The sequence below is a fragment of the Strix uralensis genome, chromosome 4, assembly GCF_047716275.1.
Source record: "Strix uralensis isolate ZFMK-TIS-50842 chromosome 4, bStrUra1, whole genome shotgun sequence".
Lineage (NCBI taxonomy): Eukaryota > Metazoa > Chordata > Aves > Strigiformes > Strigidae > Strix > Strix uralensis.
In genome coordinates this window covers 113,255,923-113,271,287 of record NC_133975.1, presented here as the reverse complement: position 1 = coordinate 113,271,287, position 15,365 = coordinate 113,255,923, and the positions used below count along the sequence as shown (strand labels likewise).

At 39.4% G+C, this 15,365-nt stretch overlaps 1 protein-coding gene across 1 annotated transcript in view; it reads left to right on the top strand.

Moving 5' to 3' along the window:
• Nucleotides 1-15,365, top strand: part of KCNK10 (potassium two pore domain channel subfamily K member 10) — a 65,698-nt gene that overhangs the window by 17,896 nt on the left and 32,437 nt on the right. Inside the window, exon 3 of the mRNA XM_074865224.1 lies at nucleotides 7,964-8,292. Coding sequence (XP_074721325.1) covers nucleotides 7,964-8,292 — 329 coding nt within the window. The remainder of the gene's footprint in view (nucleotides 1-7,963; nucleotides 8,293-15,365) is intronic.

Genomic DNA, 15,365 nt, shown 5'->3' with positions numbered 1-15,365 from the left:
CTCACACTTTTTTTCCTCATTCTTCACTGCCTGCACAACATTTTTCCCTTTCTTAACTATGCTTTCACAGAGGTGCTGTCAGCTTCACTGATGGGCTGAGCTATGTCCTGCGGTGGGTCCATTGGAGTCAGCAGGAACTGGCTGCATCTGGCATAGGGCAGCCCTGGCCTTCTCTCAGAGACCACCACTGTAGCCACCCTGCTACCAACACCTTGCCACCTAAACCAGATACACTGTCATGCAGACCAGATAGCCAGGTACTTGGTTTCAGTCAGGCACTTGCTGCACAACTGAAGGAAGCAGTGATACTCTGGTAGTATGGACAGTAGAAATTGGAGAAGTTTGCTACAAGATTTGTCCTTTGGAAGAAACTGCTATCAGATAGGAGTGACAGTGTACTTCAGTGGAAGGCAAGATTCGTTCTGATGACTTACTGCATAGTTAAGTTTCTTGTCTGCCACTAAAGAAGCTCTCCAGGAACAGAGAAGGGGCTTCAGTTCCCCTTAGTTCTTCTGATATCTAGTGCACCAGCATCACCACTCTGTGAAGACTCTCATAGTTGGGAAGCTCTTTCTACAGAAAAAGAGACCTTAACTCAGACCACACTGATTTCTTAATTTATACCATGTTCCAATTTAGGCTGTTTAAGATTTTTTTATTTTTGCCTAAACTATATTTTTCTAATGAAGAAGAACAAAAGCCACATTATAAAACAGTGGTGTTTTTTTGTTTTCTCGTAACAATCACATTCCAAATCAATTAAGCAGTTGGGGTATTCCAAGAGCTATTAATTAGTATGTTTCAATTATAACTGATGAAGCAGGATTATGTAGATTTTTTTCTGAAACTTACCAAGAATCATAATTTTGAGCACTAGCTGGAAATATATGACAGATAATACAAAAACTGCAGAAGCCTTTTATAAGACATTTTCTCCAAAGCTGCTGCCAGGGATGGCAAAGCAAGGGTTAGACATAATTCCTTCTGGTACATATTACTGACATTTCTCTCCCCACCAACAGGGAGAACTCAATATATGAACTTTTACTCTATTTCCCTAGCATTATTCTATAACAGAAAACAAACAGTGACTTTATTCCTTATGCAGTTTTGTAACCTAATGTACTTGTCCCTGCTCTCCACCCCACTCAGGGAAAGGAGCAATTGGGAGCAATCAGTGCTACTTTCTTTCTAACAGCACATTCAATCTTTTTGGTTTAATGTATGTTGCCCTTTCTGCCTTTACGTGTCTCTCTTTCCGTACTTTGTTGAATGCCTTCCCACTGATGACTGCATTTGCAGCAGACTGCTGAGATGTTGCTGAAGTCAGCAGTGCTAATACTGCATTAGAGAATCCACTTCAGGGAAAACAATATTAGATTTAACCAGTGGGGTATGGCTGCAGTAAAGAGCTATATGCTCGGAGGCACTCTGTGCATTTTCCAAACAAACAATATGTCAAGCTTTGCTTTCACGAACAGTAAATGTAATAGTAATGCTTCTCACTTCAATGGCAGTTTGCAGCAAAATGCTGTACAAAGAGTAAGGTGAAATTCCCCTTGTGCAGCAGGCTCGCGATAACTTTCACTGCTCAAGTCATGTAGTTGAACACCTTGGGGATATGCGGAGGGACCAGTGCCAAACCCGTGTAAAATATGTCAGCGCTGAGAGTAGTTTTCTTGATCTGTGGCTGTATGGATCCCATGATCCCCAGACAGTGGTGCTTACTATTATGCCTCAATCCAGAACAACAGCCACAGGGATACTAGTGTTCTGCCCCATATGTAATCATAGCCTGCAGGCAGGATTTTGTTTCCCATTTCTTGATCACAGCTGAAATGTCACCTGTTAATTAGCCCACATCATGCAAAGATGCTGCACAAACACAAAGGCAGACACAATCACTGTCTACTGGGATTTTTGTTCTAAAAGCCAGACTTTGTAAACCAGCATCAGATTTTTGAATGCCCAGTGTGTAAAAATCCAACATTCATTGTGTTGGTTAAATGGATGCTTTCTACTTTACAAAACCTGTTAAAAAAACACAACAGACAGAGATGAAGAATGGGGGTGGGCTGGAATAGCAAGCAAAGCAGGTGGTGGAAATGATTAGGCCTGTCCTCATAATGCAGAATTTTAATGGCTTAATGATTTTTTGGTTACACAAGGACAGAAACTTCCACGTTTCATTACTTCTGTCATGCATATAGCAACCACCCACTTCCTGTTGGACATACAAATTCCCTTCATCCATAAACTCACATGCATTTTCTGTGACATATTCATGAGAGTTCATATAGCTGATAGCTTAATACACTGATTACCTCAGCTTTTCTTCTAACATACCTCTTATCCTTGCTCTGACTTCCAGTCATAGCCCTGCTATCTTAACCCAAGCAGCCAGTAGCTGAAATCACTTTGAGGAGCCTGTGGGAAGCTTGTAGATACCTATATTCCCCAGGAACTTCTGTTTGGAGATGAGCCAGAGCCTTGGAGTGCAAGATCATAAGTTATCCACTGGCACTCTGCCTTTCCACACTGTTCAGTCAGGAAGCCTTTTGATGTTGTCTTCAGTGTGTGGCCATTTCAGAAGAGGGGTGGGGGGGAACCCAAACAACTAGAATACTCTGTCCAGTGAAAATGAAATAAATGAGGCTCCTGCTAGGACACTAAAACAATTATGGCCAGTGGAGTCCCTCCATCCCCCAGTCCTTTATGACCCATTTTAGAGAAGGTAGATCCACCAACTTTTAGTGGCTGGTGCAGGCAAGCTGTAATGGACTTGGCTAGCACCTCACAGACATTTCCAAGCCTTGGTGTGCCAGGTCTCTGTTCTGCAACTTCATACACTTGACAAAATACTGTATTTATAAATTACTTCAAGAAGGAATGCTGGCTTATTAGGTAGTGCTACAGAAAGGATGTACAAGTGCTAATAACCCAATGTAGGATCTTAGAAAACTGTAGGGAGGATGATTTGCTCATGAATTTTCTCAGTGAAACTGGACTGCATGATAAGATTACTTTATAATTCAAACTAAACTTCTATTTTAAAGACAAAGATAAGGAAGAATCCATGGGAAATTTTGAGTGTTTGACTATGTAAATGTTTGAAGAAAGCATAATTTCCTTTCTTTAAAAAAACCTCCCACCGTATTATGAGGATTTTGCAGAAACATGCCAGTACTTACCTTCAGATGCATATCAAAGAACCTTTTTACTTGAGCTGAAAGTACTTTGTTGTCTTCCTTGGAGGGACCCACTAAAACTGGAGATGAAAATGTCCAGTTTCATTTTTGATCAACTCATGTATTAAACTTAAAGTCAGCTGCTGGGTTTATGAATCCATAAGTATATATGGCCTCAATCTAATTCTGTGCTGAATCCTGTGAAAGCAACACTTGCATCAGATGTGTCAAGAATACTCTATTATACTCTTATTAAAATGTACATATATTCCTGTGTGCTCATGTAGCACAGAAACATGGAATAAAATAAAGTACTAAATAAGACACTCCATTAAACCTGACTCATGTTTTTTCACAGATAAAAATTGTGACATCAATACCACAGAGGAGGGTATGTTAATTTAAAAATACTGTATTTGGTTTAAACCAGTTGAGAAACTCTCCTCTAAAACCAGGTTTCTTTGGTATCTCTGTGTTCTTGGCATATTGGATAAGATATTTGCCAGGATATAGGTCAGTGTGGCAAAGCCATGCTTAACGTTTTCATAGTCAAAAGCCAGTTGAACATCCTCTCAGCATTTTGGATCTTATTTGAAGCTATCCTTCTGAGGTGGCTGTACTTTGAACCTCTCTGTCTGGAGATTTTCCCTTTAGAACTATTTTCACAGGTTATCTAGCTCACCCTGCTGCTGTAAAGCAGGGCCAACTATACCTAAATATTCTGGCAGAAATTAGTCTAACCTGTTCTTAGAATCATCAGTCTCCTAAAGCAAAGCAAGCCTGCAGTAATAAAAGAGAATTTTTAACATGAAGCAATGTCTTATGGCGCATCGCTTCAATACGTCCGATGTTTTACATTGCAGTGTTTTGCTTTAGAATAGCATATTTCAGTTGGAAGGAACGTACAATGGTCATCTAGTTCAAATGCTGACTGCTTAAGTTGGGTTAAGCTTTGCCCCAGTCTTCTTGATGGTCAGTGAGTGAGAGTTTTGATTTCTTAATTTTCTTTAATATTAGCAGAAATCTCAGGTATTTAAGCTCCTCACATATCAGTGGAAGGCCTGGCTGTACTGTTTGTCAGTACATCAAATGCAGGTAGTGCAGTACTCTTGGAGGTGAACAACTGTACAGATCCTAACATTTTAATTTGACTTGTAACATCAATATCTTCAGTTGCTTTATTTTGAATCTTATGCAAACAAACAGGAACTCACCTTTCTTTCCCCACTGGCCTCCTCTTCTTGGGGTAAGGCCTGTGTGGAAACACTGGTGTGTTCTTTTGAGGTTACATGTCTATTAATTCAGTGCATGCAAATGAATGGAGATTCATCATTGCTTTCAGTGAGGCAGATTAAGTCTTCTTTGATATGATTTAACAAACACACATGGATGAGACTCTGTTTTGGGAAAAGCCTGTTCTGACAGCAGCTTGTTTTGAAAAAACATGAATAAATAAAGTAGGGATTGTGTTCCACATTTATTGTAAACATATCCTCTTCTCTTTTGCTCTACATTTGTCTTAAACTATAGTCTAAACTATCTCAACAAATTCAAGAATTTATGTAGTCCTTAATTTTCTTAAACTTTGTATACCTCTGCACATTGCTGAATTGCCACTGTAGTTCATTCTTTGATTTTAGTAAAACTTCAGTGTGTTAAACTTCTGAAAATTTATATAGCTTTTATGTTCATATGTTTGTTCAAAAATTGCACAGACATGGATTCTTACAGGACACTTGTGTTAGAAAAGTAAGTACTATTTTATCTTTTTCTAGTTGGTGAAACAATGGATTAAAAGCAAATGGTAGCACTTTCCTGAGAGCACAGGTTCATGGAGGCAGAGTTCCAGTTAGAAATCTGGACTTCTGACTTCTTACCATGTGCTTAAGTCACCAACCCCACTCTCGTGTCATAAAGAGGGAGACAGCTGCTAGATGGAGTATCTACACTGGTTTTCCAATACTTAACTGCTGCTTAAAATCTAGCCTGAAACATCTCTGTGGTATTGACTACAGCTGTGCCTTCTGCTTTGTAAGACTGTCTCTGTTACACATCAGTTGCTCAACTAGCTGCTTTAGTTGAGTCTTCCTGTGTTTTAATTTATATCATATACACCACTTTATACCATTTCTACATGCACTTAAGGTAGGTATTACTAATAGCAGAAAACGAAAGACTTTAACACAGTTCTTAGGAAAAGAGTTATCTTTTATTTTAGAGATAAGCAAGCTGAGCACAATAATCCATTGAGCTGTTTAAGTGATACAATATTTATAAGAACATTTTCTGTTCCCTACCCTGAACTTCCCATCTTGTTCTTGAATCAGTAAAACACATTTTCCTTTGAAGACAGAATCAAACAGGCCATGATTTTACTGTAAAGCTGTTATTAACACTTTGCCAGAAATACGATTTGAATAAGAAACAACATTTATACTAGCAGAGAGAAAAAGAAATCTCACAAAAGCTGTTTTAACTCTACCAGCTCTTGACTTCCTTCCTCTTGACTTACCATTTGTGGGATATCGAAGTCGGGCATTTCTCACCACTGAAAATCTCACCTAGCCTACACTGGACTATGACATTCATGGTAAGGTGGATAGCTGTTTCAAAAAATTGTAGCATGCTGTTTTTGTCATATGAATTCTGCTCTCTTCTTACCATGTGAGTTTCAGATCCTGAGACTATTTTGCTGAATAATCTCAAGTGTACAAAGTCAGCCCTCAGGCTTGCAGGATTTGTGTTGATTCACAATACACACAGTATTTGCTCTAACTAATGTAAATTGGTTGAATTCCATGGAATCCGTGGAAGTTATGTTACACTGATTTACATCAGTTGAGCCACTTCTGGGAATACTCAAATTTATTTAGTTCAGTAAGGAGATGTTGTGACTCAGATTTAAGATATTTGCCTGTAGAGGAAGGGAGGTTCTAACTGCTTCACACAACCTCTTTATCTTATATTTCCTCTGAATACTTTTCTGATATTTCTGCTGAAACTCACTGTATCTATTACAAGAATCCTTTCCTTTCAGGAGATTTAGAGAATGAAATAATTGATCTCCTTTACGAAAAATGTTACTTTTTTCTAATACCATCATTCTTCTCCCTACTGTCACTTCAGGTTCTTAGAACTTATGTGAAATATAGGTGGAAGTAAGAGAAAGTATCCTTTTAAGTTTGGTGTCACTCTATCCTGGCTGATAAGTGTTGGGAACCATAATGACCTTTTGATGGTCAAACTGAGCATCTTGCCACAGGGTGTTGCAAACCTGAGACACAAAGGGGATCAACCACAGAAGCTTTTCCTCTGATCCTGGATCCTTTCTAATCTGTTTAGTATCTGGAGCCTCCAAGTCACATATGAAAAGAAATATTGACTGTAAGCATAAAGCAACTATAGAATTCTGTAGTTATTGGTTAGCAAGTAAGCTAGAAGCTCTATCCTCAATGCAATACTTCAGAGATATATTGCTTCTAGGAAAACGTGACTGTAGTAAACAGCTGAGTTCTTAAATTATTCAGTATCATAAAATGGTTTCTACTGGGAAAGAGTTGTAGCCCACTTCACGCTCAAGGTGTAATCATGTTGTATGTTCAGATTGTATAGAATCAATTTACAGTGCTGCTCTGATCAGATGTGAATCCTTCTGCTTTAATTTCTGAACAAAACAGCAAAGACACTTTGGGAATAAGTTCAGAGAATGCAGTTTAAGTGATTGTATTTTAACTGTAATCTGATTTAGGTCTGATATGAAATAAATCAATCCTGTTTCAAAGAAATTACAGGCCAGTGACAGTTGCACCGTGGTAAGATTACAGCAGGGATTTGGTTTAAAATGAATCCAACATCTTTAAAACCTGCATGTGGTACCATTATACCACTGGATGCTGAGGAACCTGGCCTCATCCCACTATTGCTAACACTGGCAGCAGAGAATGGGGAAGTGTGATGCTGAGACACCTGAAATATTTGGAGGCAAGCCAGCTTTGATTCGGATGCCTTGGTAGCTTGACATAGTGGTCAGGCTAATAAGTCTGGCTGGAAGTCAGGGCTTGTTAGCTCTGATCTACTGCTAAGGTCACATGGGCTGTACAGTGTCTCAGTCCCAAGCTGGGAGGTCCATCGCTCTGCTTGGCGTGAGAGTGACTTTGACCTCAGATATCTAGTATGTTTTGGCTGAAGAACGATTTATGCTAAAATTTTTGAAGCTTCCAGGCTTTAAGAACATTTTCAGAAGTGATAGTTTTGTGAATCCATGTAAATAATATGGGCCTGCTTATGTTGGCGAACCAAACAGCATTGTCGTTTGCAAAGCATTTTCTGTTTTTTTCAATACCAGGCCAGGTAGTGATCACTGATCATTATCAGTTCAATTTCCTGGCACTATTAATGCTATTAGTATTATGGTTTAAGGACATAAATCACTGCCAGGGTCTCTCACCAAACACCACCTTGTGCAATTTATATCCTAACTAGTCAAAATTTTCATGTTCTTACTGGATAAATGGTTTTCTGAATCCTTCTGAAATTTTTGCAGCTGGCCTGTCCAGTTCTAGAGTTAATGGGTGAAGCAAATCCTTGAGGTGGTTTGTGTATAGATGGACAAAACACACATAGAGCCTTCCAGATGAGAAGAATCGCATCTATGTGAATAGCATGGTTTATGCGAGAGTCTTTGAAAATGGTATTTAGGAAAGTTGTGTATGAAGATCAAGGTCATACCCTTAGAGATCTGATTTTGAACAAGATTTTTTTACTTTGTGTTTCAGTGGCTGTTCCTTCACCAGTTCCAGCTTGTGAACCCAAGCCCAAAACTAACGGGCATTACCCAGCTCCACGACTCTCTGTTTCCTCCCGAGCCACTGTCGTTGCTACCATGGAAGCCCCTTCTCAAGGCCTGCAGACAGTCATGAAGTGGAAAACAGTGGTGGCCATCTTTGTCGTGGTGGTAGTTTACCTGGTGACGGGAGGACTCGTCTTCCGTGCCCTGGAGCAGCCCTTTGAAAGCAGGCAGAAGAACACAATCGCCCTAGAGAAGGCTGACTTTCTTCGGGAGCATGTTTGTGTAACCCAGCTAGAGCTGGAGACACTGATTCAGGTAGGCCATGTGAAGAAGAGAGTAATTCTTGGAAGTTAGGATAAATGGCTTGGTAGTTCATTGATCAGCTGGCTCGGTGGGGAACAAAATTGTTCACAAAACCCTTGCAATGGGTAGTGTGAAGAGCAGGCTCTTTCCCAGTCATTTTAAAGTCTGGGAAACAGAAACCATGTCCCCAAAACATTGTAAGTAATGGTTAAATGTATTCACTAGAATAATGAAAAATGTATGCAAAGAAAATCAGAACTTAATATCTGGAAGAAATTTTTGAGAGGTGACAGATTTGCAAGACATTTGCCCAAAGACATTTGCCCTCTGTAAATTTTCAAATGATATTAAGTTCTTAATTCTTCCTCCAAAATTAAACAGAGCAACCAGGAATGAAACAGAAAATGATAGGTGGGACCTTTGAAATAAATATTCAGCCAAGAATTCTGAACATAGTGTTATCTTAATTTATAGGTTTACTACTGTGAATTTTCGGTAGATGAATGATGATGGAGTATACAGATAAAAATGGAAAATAATTGGCATTTAAGAACTACAGAATTTTTAGTCTGGTCTAGTATACAAAGCTTTAGAATCAGTTTTGAAGGAAGTAAATATCAAGTGTGTAGCAATAAGTGGAAAATGAATTAACATGCAAGAAAGGTCTATTAAGGATAGAGTTATCTTTCATTTATTAAAACTCTAGACAAGGAAAGTATTATGGATCTTACAAGACTTCAGTAAAGTATCTTCTAGGATCCCATGTAGAAACCTATCAGCCTGGAGAAAATAGAGATTAGATAAGAAATATGAGATACCTAAGGAATATATTTCAAAAGTGAACTCCAGCCTCATATTTCAGACCTGAATTTGTGTCTGAGCATTCCAAGAGCACAATGTGTTTCCCTCTGGGGTGTCACACCAGAGCCCCATTGTGGTTTCAGGCTGTTTGAAAGAACACAGAGCTATCCCATGGATTCTTGTGTCCATCCACCTGACTGTGTTATAAAACCCTTTGTGTAAGTGAATCAAATTTATAAGCTTAATATTTCTTTTAAGAAGCTGTTGAAGTATCATTGCTGTGATGGAAAAAGCATTCTCCTACTTTTCAGCCTGAACTTGTTCAGTTTCCTTGTAGCTGGTCTTCCACAGACAGTGTCCCATTGCTTAATTAATTCCTCTCCCTTGCCCACACATGTAGACAGCAGTGTGCTTCTGCCTCCCCTAAGCAAAACAAATTCTTTCTGTTTCTTTGCAGATAGATGTGTGCTCTCCCTGTTTATGCTCTGTGTTCACAGAAGACAGGTCAGTTCTGAGTCAGAAGCTGTGTACCTGTAGCTTTGGGCAGCCTGGTACCGTACCTAAGAAGCCAAACCTGCTTCATCAGGAAGTGGTATTGTGCTGATGTGACTATACAGCTTTTGGATCAGGGCTGGCTTGGATCACATCCTTCATCTGTCTGCAAAAGACAGGTGAATGCGTTTGGTTGGCAGAGTGAATTCTGTTCAGGGATATTGGTTCAGATGTGTTTCTCATGGCAGTGTTGCAGAGATCTGTATTTCCCTCAACTCCTTAGGTATAATGTGTGCTGGCTGATTAAAGGATTTTAAAAAGTACTAAAAGCAAGAAGTTTGTATCCCCTTGATGGAAATGTCACTATTAAAAGATATGCAAAATGCTTTCTTTTCTAGCAGAAAGAAGAACACATAATAGGTGCGACAAGCAAAGCACCTCAACAAGATGGTAGACTCCTGCATACCAACTGCAATACAAAGATTTCTAAATAGCCCCTATTCTCTAGCCTATGTACCAGTTTTAGTTCTTTATTTTACACAACATTTTTCCTTCTTTCACCTCAAAAGTGGTGACACTAAAGTAAAAAACAGACATACTGTGTCATTAGAGGGCAGATATTCTGAAGAAATCTTATAATCTCCTGAGATTTCAGTATGTCCTCAGGCATTACACTGGGTAACTGGAAATCATTTTGCAAAGGTAAATTAAACGGGTTTAGCAGCTTAGCATGTGAGTGTCTTAAGTCCAAGTGATGTAAAATATTGAAACAGATTTGTCAATAAAGAGCAAGTTCCTTTGGATTCTTCTGTATGCATGGGAGTGAAACTGACTCCAGGGATGTAGTTGGGTATGCTGGTACAGAAAACTCTGATTGCAACTGACTTGCACAGAACAGTGAACTGCTGCTTGAAAATATTGTCAGGGTGTTAACATTGTGCTTTCATGCCTTCATGTCAATGATCTCAAAAGTGACATCTCCCTGGCTGGAGCAATGCATTTCTGTATTGCACCAAATGTTGCATCTGCCTTTACAACTGTGATTTCAGACTGATGTGGCAACTTCCATGGGTCCTGGCTGCTGTGCTGGGTGCAGTTAGCACCTGACTACTGCTAAGGAGCTATTTATAATTAATGTTATTTGGTTACCTGAAAGCCTTTAGATGAACGCAGATCATACTCTCCAGAATGACTGTGTCGATTCACCTCTGTGCTTTGGAGAATATGAAAAAAATCCAAAAAAAGACACCTTAGAACTGGCTTGTATCCTTTTACTGTGGGGTGGCTCTGGAACAATCTTTTAAGGAGAAGGGGAAAGGAGTGTCATGGTCTTTACAAGGCTAATGGTGGAAAAATTTATCCCTTTGCCTAAATTTCACTCTTTCCAAGGATTCTCCTTTGGAAGACCTATAAGGAAGATGTATGGCACTGTATGAGGAAGCTGTTAAAATTCAGTGTGGATGAGACATCCTTTCCAACTTGATCTCCAATAACCCATTGCAAATGTTAGCACTGGTAGCACAAATGTGAATTGCTGAGTCCGGACTGTGAAGTTCACTCATAGATTTCAGAAGTAATATAGTGATGAAAGCAGTGCAAATCCCTAGGAAGATTCAAAGTGTTTTAAATTTGTATTTATCTCTTGGGTTTTGGTTCAGGTCTGTCTAATACTAACACAATGACAGATAATTTTTTCTTAACAATAACAAATATTTTACAGTGCAGTCATATTGTCCAAAGTTACCTGAAGCGGAAGTTCCTAACTATATTTTTAAAGGCCATTTCTGTCTGAAGACATTTGTTGAAGTGAAGCAAGTTTCTTATTTAATGCCTTATGTGATCTACAGCTTGGCACAATGGCGAATACCAGAATAAGAAAATGACAAAATCGTGTGCTGTATCTCAACATTTTTGAGTTTTCAGAGTTAAGAGAGAAGTGAAATCTAGAATATGTTAAAAGACAATAAAACTTCAGGTGCTGCAAGTGTATTTAGCTGTACTGTATCCATTTGAACAAATAACAGAAGGAAGCAGGACTCAAGTGACTGGACATAAAGTTGAAAAGAAAAATAACATTGGTAGTTACATGTGCTAACATGTTATGAAACTTTTTTGTGTGTTCTTATACATTATGGCATAAACTTATTAGTAGCTAGGGTCAAAAAGAAGTCATCTTGCCTTTGTAATAACACATACTTAGAGTGTATAATGGGGAGGTTATGCCTCTCAGAAGGATCAGATGTTATCTATCATTAGGAGAGACAGGCAGGAAGACCATCAATGTCTTTTTGCAAAGTAATTCCTATGGACCTGATAAGGGTATTCATATTCTGTTTCTATGTAGCCTGTGCACTGTGTATGAGTAAAAACTTTTGTAATGAGCCCTGCTTCCATAATGAGCCCTGCACAATGACGTAAGATAGAGTAGCTTGCTACTGTAGGTTACTTAGGTTATTGGCAGGCTGTTTTCTTCTTCCTTTTCCTTCAGGGTTTAATTTAGGAGTGTGAGTGATTATAGTATAAAAAAAATCACCCACCTGGGAACTAAGTCATATTATCAATGTCCAGTAATGACTACAGCAACTCATTAGAGTTAACCTGTAAGCTGAAAAGGAAGCAGAACTGGAAATAAGCTAGTCGGGCTTTACTGGCTAATTATTTTAGTAAGAGTTCATATTTTGGACAGGCACTTTTTATTAGCGTTCTGAACTACTTTTGTCCTGAAGGTAAGCAAGAAAGGGAACATCCTGTAAAGATGTTTCAGTTTTCAGCTGCTTGACAAGTTCACTTGTGTCATAAGCCAGCTTGTCTTTTCAGGGTGTTTCCTTGTAAAATGAAGAGAACTTGGATGGCTTTCATGTGCTAGAAGAAAGCTCTAGATGGAGCAGAAAAAAAGAAGTATTTTGAGTTAACTATGGGGAAGACTTGCCTGTTGCTGAAGACAGGAAAAGACTATTTGAACTGTGAAGAAAAACAATGGTAAATATCTGATTATTGAATCTTCTGCCTGTGCCTCTGGAGGTTGTCTTCTATATGTCCCAATTCCCCTTCTGCCCCTGTTCTTTATTTTACCTTATTACCGCTAAAAGGTTATGAAAAAACAATTCAGATCTGTTGAGTCCCGTCTAAGTTGGTGCAGGACCCTAGTTTGTAAATTCAGTCCAGAGATACTCCAGTTGTATAGGAGACAGACTGAGCCTAGGATGTTGCAGAAGTCTGCAGCTGTCCTGTAGCTATGTTGCTTCCAGAACTTAGCTAAGAAGTTTGCAGGGAGCTAAACCCTTTGGACTTAGATCTCTGCATGTCCCTTGTTGAATGCTGTAGGTCTGCCCTCAGATACAGTGCATGCACAACAATCAGACCACTGTAAGTGTAGGTAGATCACGATCTGGCTGATTGTCACCTAACGATCTTTATGGGATAGGCGGAAATATTTAAGGGGTGGGCTTTCAAAGCTTATTACTTTTGATTATACCTTGGTCCTTCGAAAATGCTGTGAAAAAGTGAATAAATAGGAATTTATAATGAGGATCCCTTAATTACAGTATGAGGGGTGAGGTAGGGAGTATAGAGGAAAGTTATTAAGGAATTAGTCTTTAAAAGCTGCTTGCTAATGAGAAGCATCCTCATAATTGTAATAGAAAAACATCAGAGGATGAAAGGCAATTGAAACCACTTTTTGTATGCTTGATAGGAATCTGCTTGAAAAAGAATCTTAGAGGGACATAATCATTATTGGATTAGCATGATCTGTGGAGAGGAATTAATGGAATTAGAAAAAAGATTACAAGAATTTTCTTTTCTTATCAAATTCCTATCCTTGATTACACATAGGGTACATCCTTTCAGTAGCTCAGCACTCAAGAAGGGTATTATGCTTGTCCTTGGAAAAGATTTGTCTTCTTCATGCTTGGGATCTTACTGGAGAAATGAAAGAAACATGAACAAGTGAACCAGATAAAAGCCTTTCTTGTCAGAGAAACCAGAAGCGGTCTGTTTGGTTCCTGTCTCCTCATCACCTGAACTAGCTCCCAGCTATCTTGTTTCCTATGGGCATAACTCTAGAATGTTCTTGATATAATTTTCTTAATTAGTGATCAAGGTACCTAATACATTAGTGAAGGCTGACATGTACTCACTCACGCACTGAGGAGGATCAGATATGTCAGTATCTGGGCACAGTGAGGACACCTGCACCCCAGGGGAGAGGGAGCTGAGAGCCGTGGACCCCACCACTGCCAGCCAGGGCATGGTTGGCCAGGGGCAGCCAGGGGCATCCCCCAGCCCAGACTATAAGGCACCTCCCTGGAGAAGTGGATGATCTGAGGCTGGGATGGGACATCAGCCCACAGGTCAGGCCCCAGCTCAATGAAGCCTGTGTCTGGGCAGGGCAGGGCTGTGGGGAGCTGGAGCCTGACACTTGTACAGGGTCTCTGGGGCAGGGAAATGGTGAAACCCCAGTAGTTTCTATTTGGTATAAGGAGAATAACATTGATTTTATCCATAGAGAAGAGATACTATTTCGATCGTATGTTGGGGGAAGGAACCCTTGACACCTGGTGAGACAAGTTAGTGTTCACTATATCTTTCTTTGGTCTTACATGCCTATATGTTAACAACTAGGCAGCCCAGGGTGGGCCCATGCCTCATAGTCTTTAAATATTGCTTCCTGAATATCAACAGGTGGAACTGATAAAGCTTATTCCAGATTGAGATGGAGTCTGGATTGCACTCTCTTTGGGAATACAGGATTCAGTTGTCCCAGTATCACCACATATGCTGGGCTTTTGCTGTGGTGTTTGCCTTCAGTCCCACGCAGATTCACCAGGCCATGTATTTTTGGTTACAGAGGAACTGTAGTGTGCTGATACCAAAGGGGCCAAGAGTAAAATACGCATCTATACAATGATAGGGAACCAAACTGAAAGTTGTGATCAGAAATACATGTTTTGCAAAAAAAAAAATACTGAGTACTTGGATTTACTTTGGTAGTTTTGTCATTTCCCTCACCTCTATCAGCCTATCGGCTTTAGGACACATTCATTACTTGAACAGTAAGTAAGACAATTTCAGCCCTTTGAGGTATTCCAAGTTACTGCCTTACCTGAATGGGTAGCATTTCAAAAGATAAATTACCATAGATTAATAATTATTCATTAAAGAAGAATGCTTTTTAAATTAATAAAAAATATTGAAAAAATGTGCACTGTGCATGTAACTCCTCTTGAGAAGGAAGAAGTAGTAATCAGGAAAGGAATAAGTGTGAAACAACTATGGATACTTTGATGACCTGTTACTTTTGATGATACTTCAACTATAAAAATACCTGAAACTACTAGTTTACAATGTCTTAAATGTGGAAAGTTTGCCCCCAGAGCGGTTAGCACTCTGGAAATTAGTTCTTTTCCTACTCCAAGATAACCCAAAGATGCAGCTCTTCAGATCATGCTGCAAAGACTATCTGAAGTTTCAGAGATGGGAAACTGTTGTAAAATTTCATGGTCTGTGTGAACTGGAAGAGTCTTGCCAGTAATAGTGTCTTTGTTTGAGTTTTGTGTCAGTCCTCATCTAGCAGGATACTTCTGTGTAGGTGGACTGGTGGTGGTGGTGGCATTAAGGCATCCTTTACTTATTGCATGGCCTGAAATTGCATGTTTTAAGTGCTGTTAACTGCAGGGCTGCTGTCTTCTTGCTGCTCCCTTTCTGTCCTCCATTGCTGTATGCAAAATACTATGTATTAAGAGGTAGCATTGGGATAGTTGGATATTTATAAATGAATGATGTCAGTCAAG